The sequence below is a fragment of the Passer domesticus genome, chromosome 10 (assembly GCF_036417665.1).
Source record: "Passer domesticus isolate bPasDom1 chromosome 10, bPasDom1.hap1, whole genome shotgun sequence".
NCBI classification, from domain to species: Eukaryota; Metazoa; Chordata; class Aves; order Passeriformes; family Passeridae; genus Passer; species Passer domesticus.
The window spans coordinates 4,473,622-4,496,248 of NC_087483.1; the positions used below are offsets into that span (position 1 = coordinate 4,473,622).

A 22,627-nucleotide genomic window follows, 5' to 3' on the forward strand; every position below is an offset into this window, starting at 1 on the left:
AAGGTCAGGGCTTGCTGGTGGCTCCCACAGCCACATCCTGGGTGCCTACACATGGATTTATTGCGGGGGTGCAGTTGGGAAAGCAGAGATGAGTTGTGGCAAGGGGACTCCCACAAGTCATTTAGGATGCTGAGCCAGCTCTGAAAAGCCACCCCAGTGCCTGTTTGCTTCTTTTGCCACCTGTGCAAAGGGACTGTCCTGCTCCAGGGTGTAGCTTCGACTGCAGGGACGGCTGGATCCACTCAGGGAACAGGTTCATTGCTTCCCTCCCAGTGTCTGACCCAGGAGCAAACATCTTCTGCCACAGGACAGCAGCCCTCAGGCTGCTGTGAGCTCCTGCTGCTGATTCCCTGGGCCAGCCTCCCTGGGTCAAATCCCATGCACATGGGGAGCCTGGACACAGCCCAGGAAATCCTGTCCCAAACGACCATCACTAGGTTTGAAGGTGAATGAAGGTTGGGATGAAGTCCCTGCCATCCCACCTGAGGGCACACCATGGTGGTAGCCCTCTCCAGGCGAGGGATTTTGGGCATGAGAGCTACGGAGAAACTTCATTCTTCTCTGCAGCAGGAAGGAAATGAAGGAAAGAACACCTGGGAGCTCCTTCATTAGCAGCAGTTTTCCCAAGTATTCCCATTCCATCCCTTCCCTGGGAGGGTGGGCAGGCCCTGGCACAGGGTGCCCAGAGCAGCTGTGGCTGCCCCTGGATCCCTGGCAGTGCCCAAGTCCAGGCTGAACACTGGAGCTTGGAGCAGCCTGGGACAGTGGGAGGTGTTCCTGCCCATGGCAGGGGTGGGATGGGATGAGATTCAAGGTCCCTCCCAACCCAAACCCCCTGCCATGGGCAGGGACACCTTCCAGTATCCCAGGTGGCTCAGAAATAAAGACTTGCTGTCGTGGGTCCAGGGCCAAAAAAAAAAAAAAAAAAAAAAATTAGAAAACCAAATTGTCCTTTCACTCCCAAATTGTCCCTGAAACTACCAACACCTTCTCAAAAGAACATCTCCCAGTGGGGATGTGATTCCTTTTGTTCCAGGGTTTCCAGGCTGATGGAGAGCCACAGAGTATTGTTCCAGAAAGGGTCAGCAGTTTACTTTTGGAAGAAGGAAGGTGTAACAAATAATTCTCACATTTCTTGGCAAGGAGAGCAGTGGGCTGGAAACGGGGGTCTGTTTGGAATAAGCAATTCTCCTGCTGCTCTCGGGCCCCTCAACTGCTCCTCAGAGTCTGGAGACCAGGGTAGAACTCCTCAGCACCTCCTGGCACCCTTCCATGGGAGGTTTGGCTGTGGAATTGCAAAGGAAGCAGGGCTGAGGAAGACCAACAAGGTGGAGCCTGACCCTCGAACCAGGATGGTCATGTGTATTCCCTGTTTGGGAATGTGCTGATGGACTGAGGAGCCTCGGATAGGCCTTCATAAAGTCATCTTAGTGTCTTGATCTGTGCAAGGGTGTCTGGGCTGCTGTACAGTCAGGTTGTGTGTGCACACCGTAGGATTTGTGTCATTTATTCCTGGAATAAAATATCAGGGTTCAGGATGTGAGATGAAGGAACAGAAAAATGAGGGTAGCTATCAGTTCCCTGTCAGAGAATCTCACTGTGCTGCCAGTCAGGCCTATTGGCAGGTGAGTTGTGACCCAAGGAATGAGCCGGAACTGTGAGGGGAGAGGATGGGTGGACATGGAGCATATCCACAAAATCCACCCTCAGCAGTTCCCCTGGATTGGCATGGAGTGGAAATGTCCCGCACAGAAATCATTTCCCCCTCATCTTTCTGCCTGGTAGTCCACATCCAGGAGCTGAAGTTCAATCAGAAAAGGGCAGGGTTGTTCAAGAACAAATGTGTGTCCAGCCTTGGAGCTATTCAGGAATGGCTTTCCTGGAAAAAATTCCTAAAGAGCCAATCTGCTTTTGCTCAGTTTAGCAGGAAGGGAGCGATAGCTCCAGCTTGGCTTCCCTCAGCTAGAGAGAGCCAATGTCCTCTTGATTTGCTTTTATGTACATGAAGTTAATGGGACCATCAGAGACTGACCTGATTCTGTGGCACGTTCAGCATTCCAGCAGCCAGTTGCATCCAAATGATTTAACAGCACATCACCCAAAAAGCAACCCTTGCTTTAGCAATGTGGGGCAGAGCATCAGCTGGAAGAGCCTGGCAGACTCCAGGTAGCTTGGGGAGGGCAGGCAGAGGTGGATGTCCCCTCCAGGCTGCACCAATGACCATAAATCAAATGTGGCTTTGCTGAAGGTGATGGAGTGGAACCAGTGTCAACCATGGTGTGTGTGAGGAGAAACATCTTCATCAGTGGCAATAAATGTATTGACCCCCTACTCATTGATTCAAGAGCCCAAGCTTAGGGTTTTAGCTCCCAAAAGGAATATTTTTGTTACAGACTCCAACCCAAGCCCCAGTCCTTACATATATTGCTGCAGGGTTTATTTGCTGCGGTTTTTCCAAGCTCAGAGGCATCAGTGAACTCCAAGAGCCTGTTCCTCAAAGCCCTGCTTTGTGTGACCATCACATTTGTGTGATGATTCCTTGACAGCAGCAAGGAATAGGTGGGAGTGACCCCACAGCAGGCAGAGCTTGCCAGCCTGCAGGCCCCAGGCCAGCTGGAAAATTCCATGGTGGTGCTGGTGGAACTGGGCTGTGGGAAGCTCAGCAGATATTTCTGTCCATCCTGGCATTGTTATTTGAGTGTGGAGCACCAGTGATGGGTGTTTGCACCTCAGGAGGACTTCAGCTTTATCTTCCCTCCTCAGCTGGAGGCACCACATGGAGGAAAAGCTCTGACCCAGGACAATTCTTCCTGCTCTGTCATGATGATGCTTTTGGTACCAATGGCTTCTCCAGGTTTGCTGCCCATCCAAACAAGCTGTTCCTGAACCTGAAAGATTCCCCAAAATCAACTTTCTGTGGATGGGCTTCCTGCTGCTACTGCACACATCCAGCTTGCTTCCAAAGCCCTAATCCAGGATTTCTAGGCTGGAGCAAGAGGCAAAGAAAGAGATTTCTGCTTGTAACCAGGTGCCTGCAGCAAATATTTGTTTCAGGGTGTGGCATTATTATCCCTGTGCCCAGCACAAAGCTCTGCTGCAGGGCAGAGAAAAGCAGGGCAGAGATTCAAATCTTTGAAATGAGGGATATCTGGAGACAGGGATTCTGGATGCCCAAAATTAGCTTGGGGTAAAGGACTTTTTAGTCCTGATGGGAGATGATTCCCCCAGGAGCCATGGCAACCCTGGAGAGGCATTTTTGTGCCCTGATGATTGTGGGGTGTGACCTGAGGGCTCAGGCTGAGGGCAGCTTGGAGGAAGGAATCCCAAATCCCTGTTGCCCTCAGTGGGATCTTGGAGAAATAAAAATCCTGTTGAAAATCTATGGAAAGCCCTACTGGGATTATTTGGGCAGTATTTGGGCCACTGAGATGGATATGGAGCTTTCAGCCCTGGCTTGGGTCCCACTGAGCCCTCATCTCACCAGGAAGGTGACAATGCCATAGCTGCTCCAGTGACACTTTAATGACATGGAGAATCAGCATTTCCAGAGTAGAGAAGTAGGTAAGAGTAGAAAAATGCATTTTCAAGGGTTTTTTTTTTGTTTTGTTTTGATTTTTTAAAGATTTTTATCTTTTCAGGTGCTGTTTCCTATAAAAATTCATCCAATTGTCTTAAGCGGGTGAGAAAGCAGAGTCAAAATTTGATATTGAATGTTTTATTCTAAATTGACTATTTATTCTAAATTGATGAAATACATTGTTGCACCCAAGGTGAAATTCCCCTTTTCATTTTGACAGAAAAATTTAAAAGCTAAAAAGGTCCTTCACAGTTTCCTCCTCTAAGGCCCCTCTTCAACTTTCCCCAAAGCCAGAACCAGAGCAAAAGCTCAGCTCCTGATGTGCTTTTGCTTCATAGAGATGGGAGATGTGAGATGAACTAATGAGAATGATAAATTATAAATACATTTTATTTTCTTTCCTGCTACAAAATGCCACGATAAAGAACATTAAGGTAGAATGGTTTCAGATTGAGCATGGGAAGACCCTGGCACAGGGTGCCCAGAGCAGCTGTGGCTGCCCCTGGATCCCTGGAAGTGCCCAAGGCCAGGTTGCACACTGGGGCTTGGAGCAGCCTGGGACAGTGGAATGTGTCCCTGCCATGGCAGGGGGTGGGAATGAATGAGCTTTAAGGTTCCTTCCACCCAGACCTTTCTGGGATTCTGTGAAGTCATGAAAAACTTTGGATATCTACAGAGCCATGTCTCACCTCCTGGACTTTCATGGTCTCTGAATCACTGGTGACTTTCACAGCCATCACCCTGGATATCTTAAGCCAAGCACCAGATTTTCACAGGTTGTTTAGCTTTTTTTCTTATGATCTTGTTTCTCACATGCTGGAAACAGGATTTGGACATAATCCTCATCCAGCAGAAGAAAAAATGTTGGGGCTGTGGTGGTGCTGGCACTGGTTCTCAGTGTTTTGCTGTTGTTAAGTGAGTGCAAGTCTATCAGCAGTGGGAAAGAGAAGCAGAAGGCCCCAAAGAGTGATGAATCAGCAGAGAAAGGGGCTGGGTGCTGGAAACGTGGTGGGGAAGTGCTCTGGGACAATGAGTGAGGTGGTTGGAGCGGCGTTCTCTGCAGTGCTGGGAATTGAGCAGCTGGTACCCAGCACTCCAGGTTTTGCTGCCTTTAAAGGCCTTTCCTTAATCCCACTTTACCCAGGACAGGCGGGCTGTCAGATCTGCACAAGGGAGAGAGGAAAACACGGTCATTTCAACATTTAAATTACCTTCAACAAGTCAACTCTCCAGCCTCTCCAGCAGAAGAGCCTCATTCAATTGGATCTTTCCAAGTGGAGCTCTTCAGGACAGGAAGCGTGGCAAAAGGGGGATCCCAACGAGAAATATTTGTGTTCTTTAAAATCTGTTAAAAGTAGGGGAAGCTTGCCACTAAAATATAAATTTTATTTGCAGTCAACAGACTTGTAATCAGTGGTGTGTCAGGAGTAATCTTCCCAGTCATCCAGATAATAGAAATTAATAGGAAAGGAGAAAAAAGTGGATTAACTTTTCCTTTCAAGTAAACTGATTGCTTTTCCTCTGCTGGCTGTGTCCCTTTAGCACTTCCCTGCAATATGAAAGAGGAATATTTCTATTTACTGACTTTTCTCTTTCCTTACTTGTGCTGTACTTTTTGAGGGCTCATTTTGAAGGCCCCTTTCCAAGAGCCAAAGGAACATATACAGTAAAGGAACAGAGTTGGAAAGGGGATTAATTAGCTTAAAATGCAAAGTACCAAGAACTACTGCTCCTCCCTGCTCTAAGCAGCACAAAACCTGTTGCCTTCTGAGATTGAGGCCCTGTGTTGGGCATTTTGGGCAATTTCCCATCTTGACCACACAATGGCCTGATGAAAAATACATTCTGGAGGAAGAAGGCCTAAATTCATTCCAGCTAGGTCAGAGATTAAGTACAAACCAAAGAGAAAACTGAATAACAGCCCTCCACTTTAAAATAGAAATAATGATATAGGATTGTAAATTGCAAATAGACATTTACTTCCCTATATTGTGAAAATAGCTTGAAATTTGAACACTCTGTCTTGTGCATCCTGGTTGATGTGTTGAACTGTAACGTCTGAGAAACTCTGGGTTACTGGAACACCTGTATTTTAAGAAATTAAATGCTGTTTTTGTCCATATCCAGGTGTTTTTGTCAGTCAAGTACAACCTAAAGAAAATTTCTACAGAAAACAAAGGAAATATCTAAGTGACATCAGAAAAGAACAATTTCGCACAGAATTTTTTTAAAAGTCTAAAAAAAATTCTGAGAATAAAAATCTTTCCTCTTTGTAAAAAGCACCTTAGCAAGTTGCTTTTGGGTGGTGGAGGGGGGAATTTTAAAAAGAAAATTAGAAAGAAAAACAATTTTTAAAATGTTTAAAATGTTTTAATTTTTTTTTTCGTTTATTTTTTAAAGAAAAAATTCGGCTTAAAAGAAAGTTAGAGAAGAGGGAGAATTATGATTTTCTGCTGCAACCTGATTGAGATTTCCTCTCTTTGAAGGTCATTTCTGTGCTGTTCCGGAGCTATTTGGGTGTGACAAGCGACTGCCCCAGATCGACTCCCGAGGGCTGCTCTGCTCCCCCCAAAGGCCGCCCGCCCTGGCTCACCGCTGGTGTTCCAGGCCGCGCGCCGCGGGCCGTGGGCGCCGCTCCTCAGGCACCGCTCCACGTAGGCCTTGGGGTGGCAGCCGGACAGGAGGATGTCCCCGAGCAGGGCGATGTAGGCGGTGGCCAAGCGCAGCGTGTCGATCTTGGAGAGGCGCCTCTCGAAGGGGAAGGTGGGCACGCGGCCGCGCAGCTCCTCGAAGGCCGCGTTGATGCCCAGCATCCGCCGGCGCTCGCGGAGGTTGGCGGCGCGGCGCTGCCGGGGCTGCCCGCGGGGCTCCGGGGCGACTGGGCACTTGTCCAGCTCAGCACCCCCTGGTTCTGACCAGGAGGGCTCCGCCAGGCACTCCAGGAGAAAGTTCTCCAGCTGAGTGTCAGGATCTGGCGGCTCCCAGAGGAGAGATTCCGCGGTGGGGTCTCCCTCATCGAAGCTGTAGCAAAGCTCTTCCATGCCCTGGCTGCCAGGCTCAAGGGACACTCACAACTTAAACTGGTTTATCGATAAAACGGGGTTCTAATCTAATTAACAGCCCCCACCCCAACCAATGCAGGCAGGGAGTTCTGGCTGCGTCCTTGGAGAAGATGATGGAAAATTTTTCCACAGTTGCAAATCCAAGTGGGACTCGGGATTTAAATACTTCATGTCTTCTCAGCAGGAAATACTTCATGGCTCCTCTTCTCCTCTCAAAACTAATTAGTACACGTGCTTCCCTTTTTATTAGCCGTGCACTACAAAACCATATGAATGAATTGAAGACAGAATGAGATTTCTATTGACTTTCTCCTGGAAAATCCATTGAAGCAGTTATTGAGCCCTTCCACAGGTCCAGTCTCTCCACCTCCTGTTTAGAGGAGGTTCACAGAGGGATTTTGTTTGGTGAGGAGTGGTTGGAGGAAGGAACAAAATAGTCCTTTATCTTTTTGGTGAAGCATTAATAGCCCCACAAAATGGGAACAGATAAAATGCTATTATAGTGCTGTCACAAACACACGGTCCTGTGTTTGACAGCACAAGACAGTGGCATCTTCTGCTCCTCTGGAGAGGGAAGGTGCGGGATGCACTGCTGTGCAAAACTGGGGCACAGTGGTACCTCATTAAGTGAGCCAACACCCCCCCCTTTGGCTGCTGCATTTCCCATCTACACTGGAATGAATCACACGTTTGCTCAGTGGACATTCAATGCTCTGTCGCACACCAGGGCTGTAAAACCACACAGGGGGCAATCCTGGAGTGATGGAGCAGGTGGGCCACACCCCTGGAAGAGCTGGAAACTGGGAGAGCAGCAGGTATCCAGCATGGCAGGGATGGGGTGGAAGGTGTTAAGCTCCACCAGAAGTTTAGGGTAGGTACATAATGTGTGTGCTTAGTTCTCTTTTGTTTCCACAGTGCTTATGGCCAATGTCTAAATTAATTCAGAAATAGTTCAAGTCATATTTTTAAGGGCTTGAGTGAATGGAAAGGAATCATGTTTAAAGTTAGAGCAAGCCTAAATGCTTTTCCTGAAACAGGTCATAAAGGACTTCTATAAAGGTACTTAATCACGTGCTTGACTTTGTGCACAGGCTCCCATCCTGCTGCAGTGTGGTGAAGTTTCAAGAGACACCTGTGAAGTTCGTGAGCCACGGGCAGATTCCTGACAGGACAAAGCTGAACAGCTTCAGGTAAAGAGCCAGAGAGCAGAAAACGACCTGCATTTATCCTGGATCCCGGGGGATTCTCAGGTTAACCATCTAACAGGGTCTAAGGATGCGGTCCTGGCAGCTTTGCCCTGGGAAAAGAGGGATTGACTTTAGGATAGAGCACAGGCTGTTATGGTCCTGTCTTAGCAACCTGGCATTTTCCCTTGTGGCAATTCTTGTCCCAGGAAGCTTAAGGCAGCAGAAAACAGGCTGCAGGAAAGGTTCTTGCAGAGTAGTTGTGAGAAGGTGACACTTTAGGAAACATTAGGGCTGCCTTTGTTCTTCCTGTTCTGCAAATTAAACAGGAAATCCATTAACCGTAAATATGCGTAAGAAAAGAAAATGCCAAGTGTGACAATTCAAGAATCGTTAGGGTTGGACAACAGAGGACAAATGGCTGTTAAATAATTCGAGTTTGTCTTGCTTCCTCTGGTCAGATCAGGGTGGGAATTTTGTGCTGGTTTTGTACAAAGAACATGATTTTTTCTGATGCCAGCGTGCCAAAGAACACAAAATTTTGGTGTAGTGAAAGTTCACGGTTCAGGCACTGAACCCCAGCAAGGAGCAGGGAAGGAGGGGATGGATGCACGAATGGCCACAGTCGGAGGTGGCAGAGCTGAGCCTTGAACTGAGAGTGATCAGTGTGGAGTCCACTCTGCAATGTGATTTCTTTGAAATCGCGGAACCATTAAGGCTGGAAAAGGCCTTTATCATCAAGTCCAGCCGTGACCCCAGCTGTATTTCCCAGTGTCCTGTCCAAGCAATGCTCCCAAAAGAAACCACTCACTCCAGGTTCTCCTCCAGCTCCCTAGTCACTATGGAGCCGAGCTCTGGTGCTCATCTGGCAAAAGCAGAAGACATTTGAAAATACCAAAGTGGGGAGAGAACAGCTCCTGGAAAGTGCTCTGGAGGAGGCACTTGTCCACTGGGAACAAGGGGCAGAGAGCAGGGGGCTCGGCAGATAATTGGGTGAGTTTTGTGTGCCAGGTTCCCCTCTCTGAGCAGATGCTTCCCTCCCAGATCCATCACTGCTAGCAGTGTAGCCTGGGGATATGTCTGGTTCCACAGATGCAGAGCAGATGTTCCAGCAAGCCTCCTTTTAGCATGTTCAAGGGGAATTTGGCTCTCTTGGAGAGACTCTGGACAAAGCAGGAGGGGGAAGGGGAGGGGAAGAAAGAGAAAATAAGAAAAGGTTTCCCCTTGGAAAGCTAACTATGAAAGAGAGAAGATGAGGTTCCCATCCCTCACATGAGCAGCCCTCACCACAACTCCAGACCTGCTGCACTCCCAGGGTTTCTGCAGCTCTGCTCATCAGAGAGGGAGGGAATGTGCAGATAATTGGGCTAATTTTTCACCTGTCTGGAAGTTGTTGGTTAAGGAATGTCCCAAAGGGATTGAGGGAGCAGGGTACCACCCTGAGCAGGGGTGCTGTTACTTATGATATGTTGTTATAATTTCAAGAGCTGCTCAACTGCTGTTTTCTCCCGAAGCCCTTCAGCTCCAGTGGGATCCAGAAATAACATTTGACTGCTGGTCATTTTTAATCAATAGGGTCTGATGAAAGCAAATTCTTGAGTCAGGATCTCTGCCCTGGATTTATGTCTGTGATAGGCAACGGAGCCATCATTGTTTGGGTTTGGATTTTCCAAGTTTGGATATCCACATCTGCCTTTAAAAACTTTTCTATCATGCTGGGAATGCCTTTCTCATCCTTGTCCCCCTTCCTCTGCCATCTACACAAATCCACCCACAACAACAACTGTGATTTCATGGATTTTTGGGTACACACCTGCTTTCAGGAAATATTTCCACTGCAGTTTTTTTTTTTTTTTTTTCTTTTCTAGTGCCTTAGAAGCTGGAAGCTGTTACCATGTACCTGGATCTCGAAGATAAATGAGTCACCTGAGATTATATTGGAAGTAGATTTTTCTCTCCCTTCTTGTCCCATTTGCTTTATTTCAGATTCAGCCTGGGGAACCTTCCCACTGATAAAACTGATAATTATTATTAATACTTTCTACTTCATTTTTTTTTCCTGGGAATTCAGCTTGAATACGTTTCCATCATCTTTAATTGCTCAATAAAGGGAGTCAGCCCTTGGCCTGGACAAAGAACAGATGGAGAAAGGACCAGATGCTTCACTTTCAAGTGAGATGACTCCAAAGCACAAGTCCATCATGTCATAGCTGCTAATCCAATGTTACACTGTGCAGCTCATCCTCAGAACTGGGAATTGGGGCCCAGATGAGCGGGGAAGAGCAGATGAAAGTTGAAAAAAACTCCCGGGGAAGGCTTTATCCAGGTGGGGCTGTGCAGCTCATGGTGCTGTGGCCCCCTCCACATGTGTGAGTGAAGGCACTGCCAAAATGCAGCTACAGAGGGATCTCCAGGGACTGGCTGGTGGAGCTGCCTGGAGTCCCAGCCAGAGGGGTGGACACCAAGGTCCTGGAGCTCCTCTGGAGCCACCAGCCAGGCCTGGGACACCTGAATCACTGGGCACGTGGTTTGAGAACAGCTGGGGGCAGGAAAAGTGCACGTATTATCATTTAGCCATGGAATGTGCTGCTTTTTAACCTGAAAGGATTGTGGATGTGAGGACATAATGAGAAGCAGAAGAAGGATTTCCAGGGCAAGAGCATTTCAAAGGGCTAATGGCTATTCCTGGGATGCTCCAGTAATTGTGAAGTGAAGCTTTGCAGGATGTTGATTTAAGTGAAAAGGTAACAGGACTTTTATTATTTGCTGGGTAGAAACCTAGATGTCAGAGATTGTGGAGGAAGACACTGGTGAGTGGTTGTTAATATAACTTTGATTTATTTCAAATGTAGGATAAATGAATCTAGGTAATCTCTGCTTTAAATGCCTTTGGTGTTTAAAAGTGAACACAGTCCCTTTAACCTTTTGCAGAGTTACAGAAAGTTAATCCCAGTCTCCAGAAGAAGGAAGGTATTTTCTCTCATAAAAACACTCACTGGAGGTTTCCCCTTTCTCCCAGAGCCTTTTACCTGCCAGGAGTTGACCTCTGGGCTCCTACTGCCGAGGGATTCCTTATCCAAGCCACTGCTCTGGGACTGCTTGTGTGAAGGAATGGTCTTTTTAGGGAGATGCCAGCCTGTGCTTTGATCTCAAGGGGTGTGGAAGTGCTCATGGAGCTCCTGAAGGAAAGTGGTTTTCCTTGTAGAATGGACTTGGAAAGTTGTTTGCCCAAGGAAGCTGTGGCTGCTTCACCCTGGAAATGTCCAAGGCCAGGATGCATGGGGCTTGGAGCAACCTGGGATAGTGGAAGGTGTCCCTGCCCATGGCAGGGGGGTGGAATGAGATGAGGTTTCAGATGCCCTCCAACCCAAACCATCCCATGATTCTATAATGCTCGAACCATCTGAAACATCCCCCCAGCAAGCTAAAATAATGCTGGGATTGCAGATAATTCCCATGAATAACCCTGTGCCCATATTCAATGAGAAATATCTATAGGGAGAAGGAAGTTTGTCATTCATGTGACATGCTGTTCTTAGTGGTTTTATTTGGATATCTCTGAGTGGTGACTTTAGGTACCTTGCTCACAGAAGGTTTGGGTTGCCTCTGTAGAAAACATGTTTTCTGCAAGATGCTTGTACAGCTTTTATTGAGGTTGGTTACCCATCCCTGGAGGCCTTTCTTTAGGTACAAGAAATACTGAATATCTATGGGTTTTGTCATCATTACTTAATGAAAAAAAAAACCAGAGGAAAAAAACCCCAACCCACTGTATCTCATACCTGTTCCAGGGCTTTTATCCTCAGTCTTCCTGCTTTCCCTAAGGAGGGAGCTGATGAGGAGACACTGCTGGGAACAGCCAAAAGGATGACACAGAGAAGAGACCTGTGCTTGTGCAACTTCAGCCTGCAGCCCTGCCAGAAATCTTGTGCTCTTTCCCACTAACGTGTGCCTTTTGCGGGGTTTTGGAGCCCAAGTCTCCCGCTGGGCCCTGGAGAGCAGAGCCTGTGTCACTACAGGACACGAAACAACACCACACGGACTCACTGCTCTTTCCAAGGTAAAAAGGGAAGTTTATTTTCTGACTCCAACATTTATAGGTGTCCAAAAGTGGCAGCGGATTGGAGGGTGAAAGTGCCACCTCTCCAATGACACTGGACAAACCAACAGTCCATCAAATTTTTCCTCCTCCACAAAAGAATGCAAAACAATAAGTTATTTACATAAAGTGTGTGAGAAAGTTTGTTACAAGAATGTAAACATCAGTAGGCTTAGAAAATCTTAAAAAAATCAGGGTGACAAGCCTGCAGCTCAGGCTGGGGCTGTGCTGGGACCCTTTTCCCAGCTCCCCCCATCCCTGCTGGCTGCACCTGCAGAGCCGCCCCTGGGAATTGTAAATCCCACAAGTGGCACCTCATAAACCTGCCTGGAGAGCCCGGCTCTGCACACAGAGTCCCCTGGGCAGCTTTACAGAGTGATGCCTGCTTGACTGGCAGCTGTTGCTGCTTTATGGGAAGCCAGTTCCCACATGTTCCCACTAAAAACCGGCAACGGCGGCTTGGGAAAACTCCCTGCCCGCATGAGAGGCCTCGGCCCCACTCTCCATCTGGAAGGTGGCTCTTCCTGGCTTTTTCCAGCCACCTTGGATGTGCCTTGGATGTGATTCAGTGCCTTGGTTGGCTCTGTGGACACGGTGGCAGGACGGAGCACAGCCCAAACCTGTTTCTCATGGAGAGTTGTCACGCCAGCTTATGGTGATGCTGAGCTGGGCACAGAGGGGAGGGTTGGGTTGCTTTGGGATTTTTTTTTTTTTTTAATTTTTTTGTGTTGCAGAAAAGTATTTTCAAAATTAAAAGGCAAAAAACCCCAGAAATCTGGGAATGAGTTTGGGTGCCAGCTGTGATGACAAACTAGTCAGGAAGAGAAAATCCCATCCCAAATCTGGACAAAGAAAGGAGCAGATGGGGGCAACTGGAGGCTCCTGCTGTAACCTATAGAAAATGCAGAGATTAAGTATTAAAATAATTTTGGAAGCACTTTGATGGGCTATTTATTGAGTACAGTTGGTGAGGACACCACTCCAGAGTTGAATCCTACTCCAGCATGTCCTGCCTGGGAAGTTTGGGATGACCCACATCATGGGATGCTCAGGGATGATGATTCCACTGGATTTTTCAGTGTTTCCTCCTTTTTCCAGCTGTCAGACGACTGCTGGATCAAAGAGGAGCCAATGCTCTCTGGCAGACAAGTGTCACAGCCATGAGGGGGGAACCAGAGTCTGGGGGACAACCACCAAAGGGTCTGGAGATGTGGGCAGGCACTTTTTTCCTGTCCTTATTCAACAAGACCTCAGGTAAGTTTATTTACTCAGGTTTTGGCCACGGGAGTGTCTGCAAATGCCCAACTCTTTCTCCAAGCCTGTGCATGTCTCCTTTGCTGCCTGGTGTTCTTCAGGCTGCAACCTCAACCCATGTGGAAAAAAAACCACTGACATTTCAAAGAGGGCCAGGGAGTCTTGAAGGTTGGGAAAGCCCTCCAAGATAATCAAGTCCAACCTTTGACTGAACACCCCATCATATCACAAAATGCCACTTTTCTCTGTTTTCTGAATGCTTCCATGGGTGGTGACTCCACCACTTTCCTGGGCAGCCTGTTTCAATGCTTGGCCACTCTTTCAGTGAAGAATTTTTTTCTCTATTCAACCTGAACCTCCCCTGCCATAACCTGAGGGCGTTTTCCCTTGTCCTATTGATATTTCCTTGGGAAAAGAGGACAACCTCACCTCCATGGTCAATAGTTGCAACCACAGCAGCCACGGCTCCAGAAATCCCTAAATTGTTTGGTGGAGGCTGAAGGAGTATGCCAGGGAAATTATCAGCAGATTCCTGTGCTCTTTCCATGAGCATCCAGTGCTGGCAGTGTGTGGAATTCCTGTACAGGCACAGAGTTGCTGCTCCTGTGAAATTCAGGGACAAGCATCTTATAATGCCAAGCAGAACTGGTCAATTAGGTGGTGATGTTACTTTGAAAAAACTTCCTCTCTTTTCCATCTGAGTGCATTTGGGGAATGCTGCTTGTCTTTAGGGTTATGTATTCTGATTTTCCCACCAAAAAAAAAAAAAAAAAAAGAAAAGAAAAGATAAAAACAACAACAACAAAAAGAAACCTGAGCTTTTCATTTCATGCAATCTTCTGCTTCAAAACTTGGCACTTGGAGAGAACTATCAAAAACTATTTGTCAGGCACTGACATTTGAGTCAGTCTTCAAGGAATTTGAGATTTCTAGAGGTAATGAGGGAGGCTTAAATATGGGAAATCTCTGGAGAAACCCGTGTGCTCTGGAGAGTTCTGGGCGAGTTGTGTTGAGAGCAGCTTTTGGAAAGTGGAGCTGCGAGTTCCACAAGCCACTGACAGGAATAACAGAGCATGGGGGGATGTTGTGCAACACTTCCAGACCTCAAAGGCTCAGCAGCTCACCACATTCCTGGGCAAAGCTTGGCTCCATTTCATTCTTTATTTTTGCTGGAGAGGTGCACTGTGGTACTGCTGGAGAGTGGGTCGTGGGCTGGTGTCACTGGCCCAGAGGGGCCATGGGACATCCTGATCTTATGGAGAGCCCCTGAAATGGAGAACAATATTTTATGCATTGAAAATCTCATTCCCAGATGGAGAAACTGAAGCACCACCAGTGTGTGGAGGAGGGATTAAATGTCACCAGGCTCACCCCAGCTCCAGAGCTGAGCTCTTGGTAAGTGCCCAGAGAGTCCTGGCTGCTTTGTGTCTTGGTCTTTGTGTCGCTCTCTCTGTGATATATCCTTCCAGGAAAATGCTGCTTGTTTAAAAGAGTGAGCCCCCTTTTTAAGGCGTGATTTGTGTTTTTGGGTGTAGGTCAAATAGCAGACACGCCTGATTAATGCAACGTCGAGAGATGGCAAAAAAGAAATAAAAAATAATAATAATAATTTTTAAAAAATCACATGCCTCTGTGGGAAAAAGTATAAAGGACAAACATCCAGTGCTGTTCAACATTTTGGGAGGTGGGGAAAGGAGCAGGAAAGATCATACCTAAACAGAAAGCCAAAGCCAGTGCTTGCAATTGCCAAGACATCAGCCAAAAGGAAAGCATAACTGTGATGGCAGTAAAATCATGTATGAGTCATGATGGGCCAAGAACAAGTTTGCTTTCTTTTCCCCCCTCATTGAGCAGATGATGATTAAAAGATAAATCATGCCTGGAGTCAAATCAAGTGATTGGATTAAAGTTTAGTTGAGTATTTAGAGACTGTTTGGGACACAATGGAAAGCTAATTGAAAACTTACATTTGTGAGACCCTTGAACTCTCCAGCTCTTAATAAAATACTACTGCAAAGTACACAAGGGTTCCCTGTGGGAGAGATTCCTCTCCACAAGTGCTTTGCTCCTCAGGTATGTGAAGAAATGGGATTCATTTTCTCGACAAGTTCACCAAAGAAAGGCATGTTCGTGATTGTAACTCAGCTATTGCTCATGGTGCAGCAACTTAATCTGTTCAGCTCACTGAAAAGCAGCGAAGCAAGACAAAGGAAAGTCACTTCTTGGGAAAAAAAATTACAAATGAGGATTTAAACACTTCATTCTTTTAACTAGACTTTGTTCTTCCGAGCAGCTGGTGTTCCAGAGTGACTGGCTGCCTGCACTGGGCTGAAGTGACTCTGGAGTCTTAAAACTATGTAAAAATTCCTTCTAGATGTGCTGTAGTGGGACATGCCGTGCTTCATTTGGGCTAATAATGTAATTACACTCTGGAATCACCCCCAGTTCTTAAGGAACATGCCCAGCCTCCAAAGCGTTGTCCTTTCTGGTGGAAATGCCAGCGAAACCACAAATGAAGAGAATAAACTCCCCTATGTCCTGACACACATGAGCAGGCAGAAATGGAAAACCTGGCTCTTCGTGTGGCCTCTGTGTGACCAAGCATGAGCCTTCCTTGGGAATCCTGAAGGGAAGCTGCAGGAACTCTGTGGCCAGGTTCATTTGCCCCCTTTGCACTGTGATTCCCATGGACCAAAAATGGGTGATGAATGGGAGCATGGCAGAAGTACCTCCTCCACATGTGCAAGGTTTTATACTTCTCTAACTACTTTGACCTTTGGAACAGTTGTTTGGGGTTTTTTCCTGCAGTAGGATGTGTTTGTGCAGAGACCACGGCTGGGAGAGAAGGTTTGGGGGGCAGAATGGGAAGAAATTATTATGCTGATGAATATAGGAAGCCTCAAGGAGTGCATTCCTACTCTCACTAATAGAAGATATTTCCTAATGTTCAAAGTGGTTTTTTGCCTTGTTTCTGCTGGTGTCTGTGACTCCGCAGTCTGTCCCCAGTTCTGGCTTCCTCTTTGCCTTTTACTTAGCTGAAGGGCTTACTGTGGCTCCCTATAATTTTTCACCCTGTAGCTTTTTCACCTTTTTAACTTCTTCACATGTGTCCAAGACCTCCTGGCATTCCCTTTCCTCAGATCATGTAGTCACACCCTCTCTTTTGCTAAGGCAAGCACTGGTATCACTGAAGTCCACGGCCTCATGCAGCTTGGCCACATCTGCTGGAGACAGCTGAGGCAGGTGAAGGAATGCAGGGTTAATATTTTGGGGAAATTCAAGTTACCAACTCACTTCAGCAGAGCTTTCACTGGGTGCATCCTGTCTCACATGCACCAAACAATGAAAATCTTAAATTAGTCATAGATAAATGCCATGACAGACCTTCTGCTAATTATTGTCCATTATTTGCATCAGAACAGGCAGTTCCTCCACGGAGCAGCGTTGCTGTGCGATGTGCCCACGAGAGTGAGGCCAGCATTTGCTTCTTCTTAACAGCTGTGCTTTGTTCTTCACTAGAAAGCTTTACTGTGTCTTAAAGTGATTAATGTGTTCTGGGAGGACGGGGTAAGGAGCCATCAGTCACAAGTTATGGGACGCTCCTTGGCGGATTAGAGGGAGATGGATCGGGAAGATTAATACATTTCTTCTCTCCATTGTTGCTGATTCCAAGAAGTTTCTCCCTGGAGCTGGAGCACGTGGGATGGACGCAGCCTTGGAGGTGACACATCGTGCCTTGCTCGAGGTCAGTTGTCTCTGTGTGAGCTCTCTGTGTGGAGCTGCCAGGAGCAGGATGGAGTGAGGAGCATTGTGAAGCTGGAGAAAGCTGCTTTGGGGGTGATGGTGCTCACAAAGAACTGGGAAGAAAGGAGAAGGCTCAGCACCTAAAGGGGCTGTGAGAGGCCTGAAGAGGCATTTTTTAGTGATAGGACAGGAGAGAATGGCTTCAAAGTGGTAGAGAGCAGGGTTAGATAGGATATTAAGAAGAAATTCTTCCCTATGAGGTTGGTGAGGCACTGGCACAGGGTGCCCAGAGAAGCTGTGGCTGAACTGAGGTCATGGTGCAGACCGTTGCTTTGCCTGGGAAAATTGCCTTGAATTTCCCCCTGGCCATTGGGAAATGAGGAGCTGAGGGGACTTTTGACCTGGTCTTGATCAAAAAGAAAACTTACCTGCCTTCTATCACATTCTGAGCTTGGAGAGCGCCTTTGGAATAACAAGTTGAACGCAGCCTAGAACAGTTTGTGTTGGAAAGGATCTTATAGACCTCTTTGTTCCAACATCCTGCCATGGGCAGGGACACTTTCCACTATCCCAGGTTGCTTCGAGCCCCATCCACCCTGTCCTGGGACACTTCCAGGGATCCAGGGGCTTTCACAGCTTCTCTGGGCACCCTGTGCCAGGGCCTCACCACACTCTGAGTATGCATCAACTCTGTGTAAGAGCCTTAATTAGGAGTAGATTTGAAGTCCTGACTCTGAGGCTGTTAGGTGTGGCCTTTTATCAAAGAACTCATGGGTCTCCTTCCACTACAGCCACTGGATTTGATGAGCTGGGCTCTGTCTGAGTGCTTTGACTCAGGCCACTGCCTGTTTTGGGCCTCATAAAAAAGGTATGCATGATTTCAGGCTCTCCTCCCCTCCTGGATAACTCATCTCCTCCACTCTAATGAAAGTACTAATAATTATAACAATAGGAGATGTGCATTATCCTGAGGGCCTGTGCACTGTGTCCCCCCCGAGAGCTCTTCTGTCAACTGCTCTTAATATTCTTGAGCTCTTTGCAGCCCTTATGGTTAGAAAACCTCCATGAGGGGGAAACACGCAAAAACCACGACCCAGAACTGAACAAATCACGCTGGGTGGAGTCTGGGGACACAGAGCCCTGGATGGATGCTCGGAGGACAGCACGAACATCTTCCTCCTGCCTTGGAGAACAACTGGGTTCAATTACGCGTTGTGCAAGCTCGCTCTGGTTTGGTTTTCCCCTCGGAAGGTGAGGGCAGATGTTGTGCTCTGAGGCTGCTGTGGGGTTCCAGCCCCTGGGCTGCGTTTCAGGACTGAATCTCCCACTTTGCCATGCTCCTGTTGGGGTGGGCAGGCGGCTGGAAAAGGGGTTGGGAGCTGTTGGATGTCTTTGCTACCCACTGAACAGCCTGTGCTTTGTGCCTATGGAAGTAAAGGCAATCTGGGGCCAAGGGACACCAAAACCCAAGGCACGAACATGAAGGGATGTCTGAGCTCTGGGGCATCTCCATGGAGTGTTACAAGGTACTAATATGTGTTTCCTTTGGGAAAAAAAAGGAATCTCCTGGCTGTGAGAGCCCAGAGTTTGTGCTGTGGCCATGGAAGTCCTTTGAGAAAGCCAAGCACGTGTGCTGGCCTTCCCCTCAAAGCAAATATTCTTTGTGCAAGCTAATAATTTTAGCAGGGATTCCTTTCTTCCTCTTGAGGAGAGTTAAATGAAGTTATGGGTCAGTGAGAGGGCATCTGTACAGCACAGAGGAAGAATTTCCAAGCCTCGAGTGTAGTCCCTTCATTTGGAGAAGGCCTGGTCAAATTGGCTTTCCAAAACGTTTTCTTTATTAAAGATTTTATTGGTGCTTTTTGCTGGTTTGCAGAGGCTGTTAAGCCCCTCTGAACTGGTAGGACTCAATGGATGGAACTGACAAGAAGCTGAGGGAAGTTTTAACCATTTCCATCTGCAAAGCAGAACTTCCCAGTAGTTTCCACCAGACTTGTCCAAGTTCCTGGTTACAAATACTGTGTCCTTTCCAGGACTGAGTGATGTTCATCCTTCCAGCTGGTAAAAGGGCATTCACATCTAAGCCTGGAAATGCCAGCACAGATCCAGTATGGCAAGGTTCTTCTGCATTCAGATTCTCAGGCTCACCCTAAATCCTTTTTGTTCCGAAAGAGAGGATTGAAAGCTCTCTGACCAACTTCACTTATAATGTTCAGACCTCCAGCATGTAGGAATGGGGCAGCCAATAGCTCTCCTTGGGGCTGTAATATCCTCACTCAGAAACCACTTTAAATCAGAATCGAAGCTCGATGAGGACTGTGCACTCACCAGTGAAATTAATAACTGGCTGTTGAGTTTGTAGTTCCCTTGAAAAGGCATTGGGTAAAAAAAACTGACTCGTGATGGGAGAACAGGGGCCAGAAACTGAAACTAATCTTAATGAAAAAGGGTATCCAACAAGCCACAGGGCTGTAAAATCTGCCTGATCAAATCTCCACTGGACCATACTTCCTTGCGTCCCGATTTTGAAAGCCCAATTTCCTGCGAGATTGCATGATTATTATTTTTTAATCTAAAATGTATGGCCGTAAGAAAAAAAAAAAAGAAAAGAAAAAAAAGAAAAAAAAGAGGCATTTTAAAATAAATAAATCTGGCGACGCAAATGAGATCACAGAGCGGTTTGCTGGAAATGCTGAACATTGTGTTGCCCAGATCTTGGCATTTATGGAAGTGACCAGCGGGGAGGAAATGGAATTGTTCTCATGGCCGGTGTCAACTTGGATCATCGAGCCACGCCGCAGATTTGGCACCCCTGATGGAAAAGAGAGGCTTTCCAGGCCGGTACAATCCCGCTCCAGAGCGTCAGTCGTTGCGTAGGTTGGGGTCGGCGAGGATTGACAACAGGGAGGGACAGCATTCTATGAGTCTGGCACTTTCTTGTCCCAGATTAATGATCTTCCAATCTGGTTTTCAGGCACACAGACTCAGTCACACGTAAATAAAAAACAGAGGGAAGCTTTTAAGAGACTCAGATGCTTGGTATTCCAAGCAACAGCGAAAGCAATGCCTTGCGAAGGCGCCCCGTTGAGTGAGAGCATAGTGGGGCCTTTGTGCCTCACCTTTTCCCTGGCATTTCTCTCTGGAGGGATTCCAACCTCTTTTTCCCACTGGGCTGTTGGTTCTGGTTTCAACTTAAAAGTGAGTCTTGCCTCAGCAGGGTTCTTCAAAAGACAGGTGCTGCTGGAAGGTGGTATGGCCTCCTGAAGGTCTCATCGGGCCCCTGAGGAGGTCTCTTTGTAGGGAGATGAAATATAAGGCAGCTGCTCTTCCTTAGCTTGTCTGGTGTGGAGAGGTCTCTGTGGCTTGGGATGATGGACTCAGCTTCCTGAAGGTCTCAGGAGTGGCGGTCCAGGAGGACACAGCTGTGCCAGAGCTGCAGGAGGCTGAAGCTTGTGGTGGGTCGGCACAGGACAGGAGTTGCATCTACGCAGTGCCCAGTGGCTCTCCAGGCACTTCTCAAATGGAATTCCAGACAGAAAACCAGGCAAAGAAGGCAAAGCTCTTGTCATGTGGCCCCTCTTCTGTTTGATATTTCATGTGCCTCTGGTGGAGCAGCCCCACCTAGTCTGGCCAGGTTGTGCCAGCACCATGGGCCAAGATTCAATAAAGTTGTTTCCAATTAAGAAAAAAACCAAAGAAACACACACAAGAGCTGTAGGAATGACAAAGCCACAGCTTGGCAGGGGACGGGCTTGAGCACCACTTCACTGCAGGAACAACATTAAAGCCTCATCCTATCCCCACTGAAATTGGTGGCAAAGCTCCCACTGACCTCAGTGGGAGCAGGATCAGCCCCCCGTTCATGGCTGGGGAGGTTCCACCAGGGCCTCACTCTTGTTTTGGGGTCTGTGGCTGTTCCAGCGAGGCAACGCTGGTGAGCGTGGGTCAGGACGGAGTTGCGTCTAATCAGTGCCCTGTGGCTCTCCGTGCATTTATCAAATGGAATTTCAGGCAGAAAACAAAGGGATTGAAAGGTTGAAAAACAAGGAAGGAATGTGCACTTGGCAGCTCTGCTAACCAGATGTTTGTTTCTCTTTCCTTGTTCTCAACAATGACTAAAAAACTCGTGAACAGTCTCAAGCCCAGCGCAAGGTCAGCCCGAAAAGTAGGTAAGAGGTGTCGCAACAAGGCGGAACAGACAGCTGGGGATGGAAAATGTTAATTTGTCCCAGGAACCAGGCCTGTGGCTCAGAAAGCACGGCCCAGCCTCCAGAAGGCCTGGGCACATGTGCTTCCCCTTCCTAGCACAGGCCCTGGCGGGAGCACGAGGCTCTCCTGGAAGTCCGCAGTATTCCCTCCACGCTGGCACGTGTGAGCTGCTTCCAAGGGCAGTGAGTGCTGCAGCCAGAGCAGAAAGCAGCCAGTGCTGAGGGGAATATATATAAATCCATGCATCCATGCATCCATTTCCTGGGAAGTGCCTGAGCAGCGCAGCAGCAAGCTGTAGCTTGTGTGGTTTTGTGGGAGAAAACAGCGCTTTCAGAGTCAGTTTTATTATATAGCAGTTTTCATTGCATTGCAAGAGCTGCCTTCCTGAAGAATCCCTGAGTTTTTTGATAAAATCAGTCCAAAAAGGGAAAATTAACAATTGGGAACCAGCAGCACAATGCTGTGAGGTTGCAGAGCTGTGAATTGGCTCTCCGGCCTCTCTGCTCTATCACCCCTGACAAGGTGCACTTCTTCAGCAGCATCTCCTGAAGGCTGTTCCCAGGACCAGCACCTTTTTCCCTTGTTTCACAGAAAAAACACCTCATTAATCAGTCTGCAGGGGAAGCAGATAAATTTTAAAAAATATAAAGAAGAAAGAAGAAAATACTGTTAATTTTTATTAGCAAGGAAACTGAGCCAGAGAGGTAGAAGTGACTTATTTGCGACTTGCTTGTCCATTAATGATGGGATTAGGAGCTGAGCTCTTGCTATCTGACCAGCTGGCTCCTTTTCAGATCACATCTGTCCAGTAGTGACTCCACAGCCAAACAGCAAGTTTGGCCAGGAGGCAGAGCTTTACTAAACCAGTGTGCAGGAGATTGGGATTGCCTGACTTTTGATTTAAATCACCATCACAAACAAATTGTGTTTTAACAGCTGGTTTTATCAGGTACCACCATTTTCAGGGGGAAAAAAACCCCCAAACAGGTGTATTTAACTTATGCAGAAATGCTTACTCGGGCTGTGTGTGACAGTGAATCAGGATTTTGGATTTCCAGCTGGGTTAGGATCAGCTGAGTTGGGGCCAGCAGCTGCACATCAGTACTCAGCAAACTTGTCCAGCTCAATGCTTGTGAGCATGACGTGGATTAATCTGCAAGTAAAAACCAGACTGCACTGCCCAAGGAGGACAATCGTGGGCAAAATCAAGCCGCAGTCTCCAGAAGAAAATGCTGTGAGTGTGGTTCCAGAGTGTCAGGAGGCTGCATAAGGGCAGTGAGGATGCTCCTCTCATCTACTTTTCCTGTCTCACAGCACTTGAATGGCCTCCCAAAGTTAGCCTTGACCCACAGCCAAGTTGATTCCTGTCCAAGCTACAGTTTCAGTGTAACAGGCATGGGGAGCAGCAGGGATGCTCCTCATGCCACCCCAGGGCTCAGGGACATCATTAATGTGCTCAGGGAAAAGCAGCTCTTGTCTGCACCACCTCAAGATGTAG

The 22,627-nt window shown here is 47.5% G+C and overlaps 1 protein-coding gene across 1 annotated transcript; it reads right to left on the bottom strand.

The window, feature by feature from the left end:
- Nucleotides 1-4,702: 4,702 nt before the first annotated feature.
- Nucleotides 4,703-6,618, bottom strand: LOC135309376 (helix-loop-helix protein 13-like). The gene is made up of 2 exons (XM_064435523.1): nt 6,171-6,618; nt 4,703-4,740 (listed from the first exon to the last, which is right to left on the bottom strand). Exons 1-2 carry the CDS (start codon nt 6,616-6,618, stop codon nt 4,703-4,705), a joined length of 486 nt encoding a protein of 161 aa, XP_064291593.1.
- Between the last annotated feature and the right edge of the window lie 16,009 nt (nt 6,619-22,627).

What these genes read in the sequence shown, in the direction of transcription:
- LOC135309376 (XM_064435523.1), bottom strand. Translation starts at nt 6,618, where the DNA reads ATGGAAGAGCTTTGCTACAGCTTCGATGAGGGAGACCCCACCGCGGAA. An exon ending in CGCGGCCTGGAACACCAGCG is followed by an intron (nt 4,741 to 6,170) that starts GTGAGCCAGGGC and finishes TCCCTTGTGCAG; the next exon opens with ATCTGACAGCCCGCCTGTCC.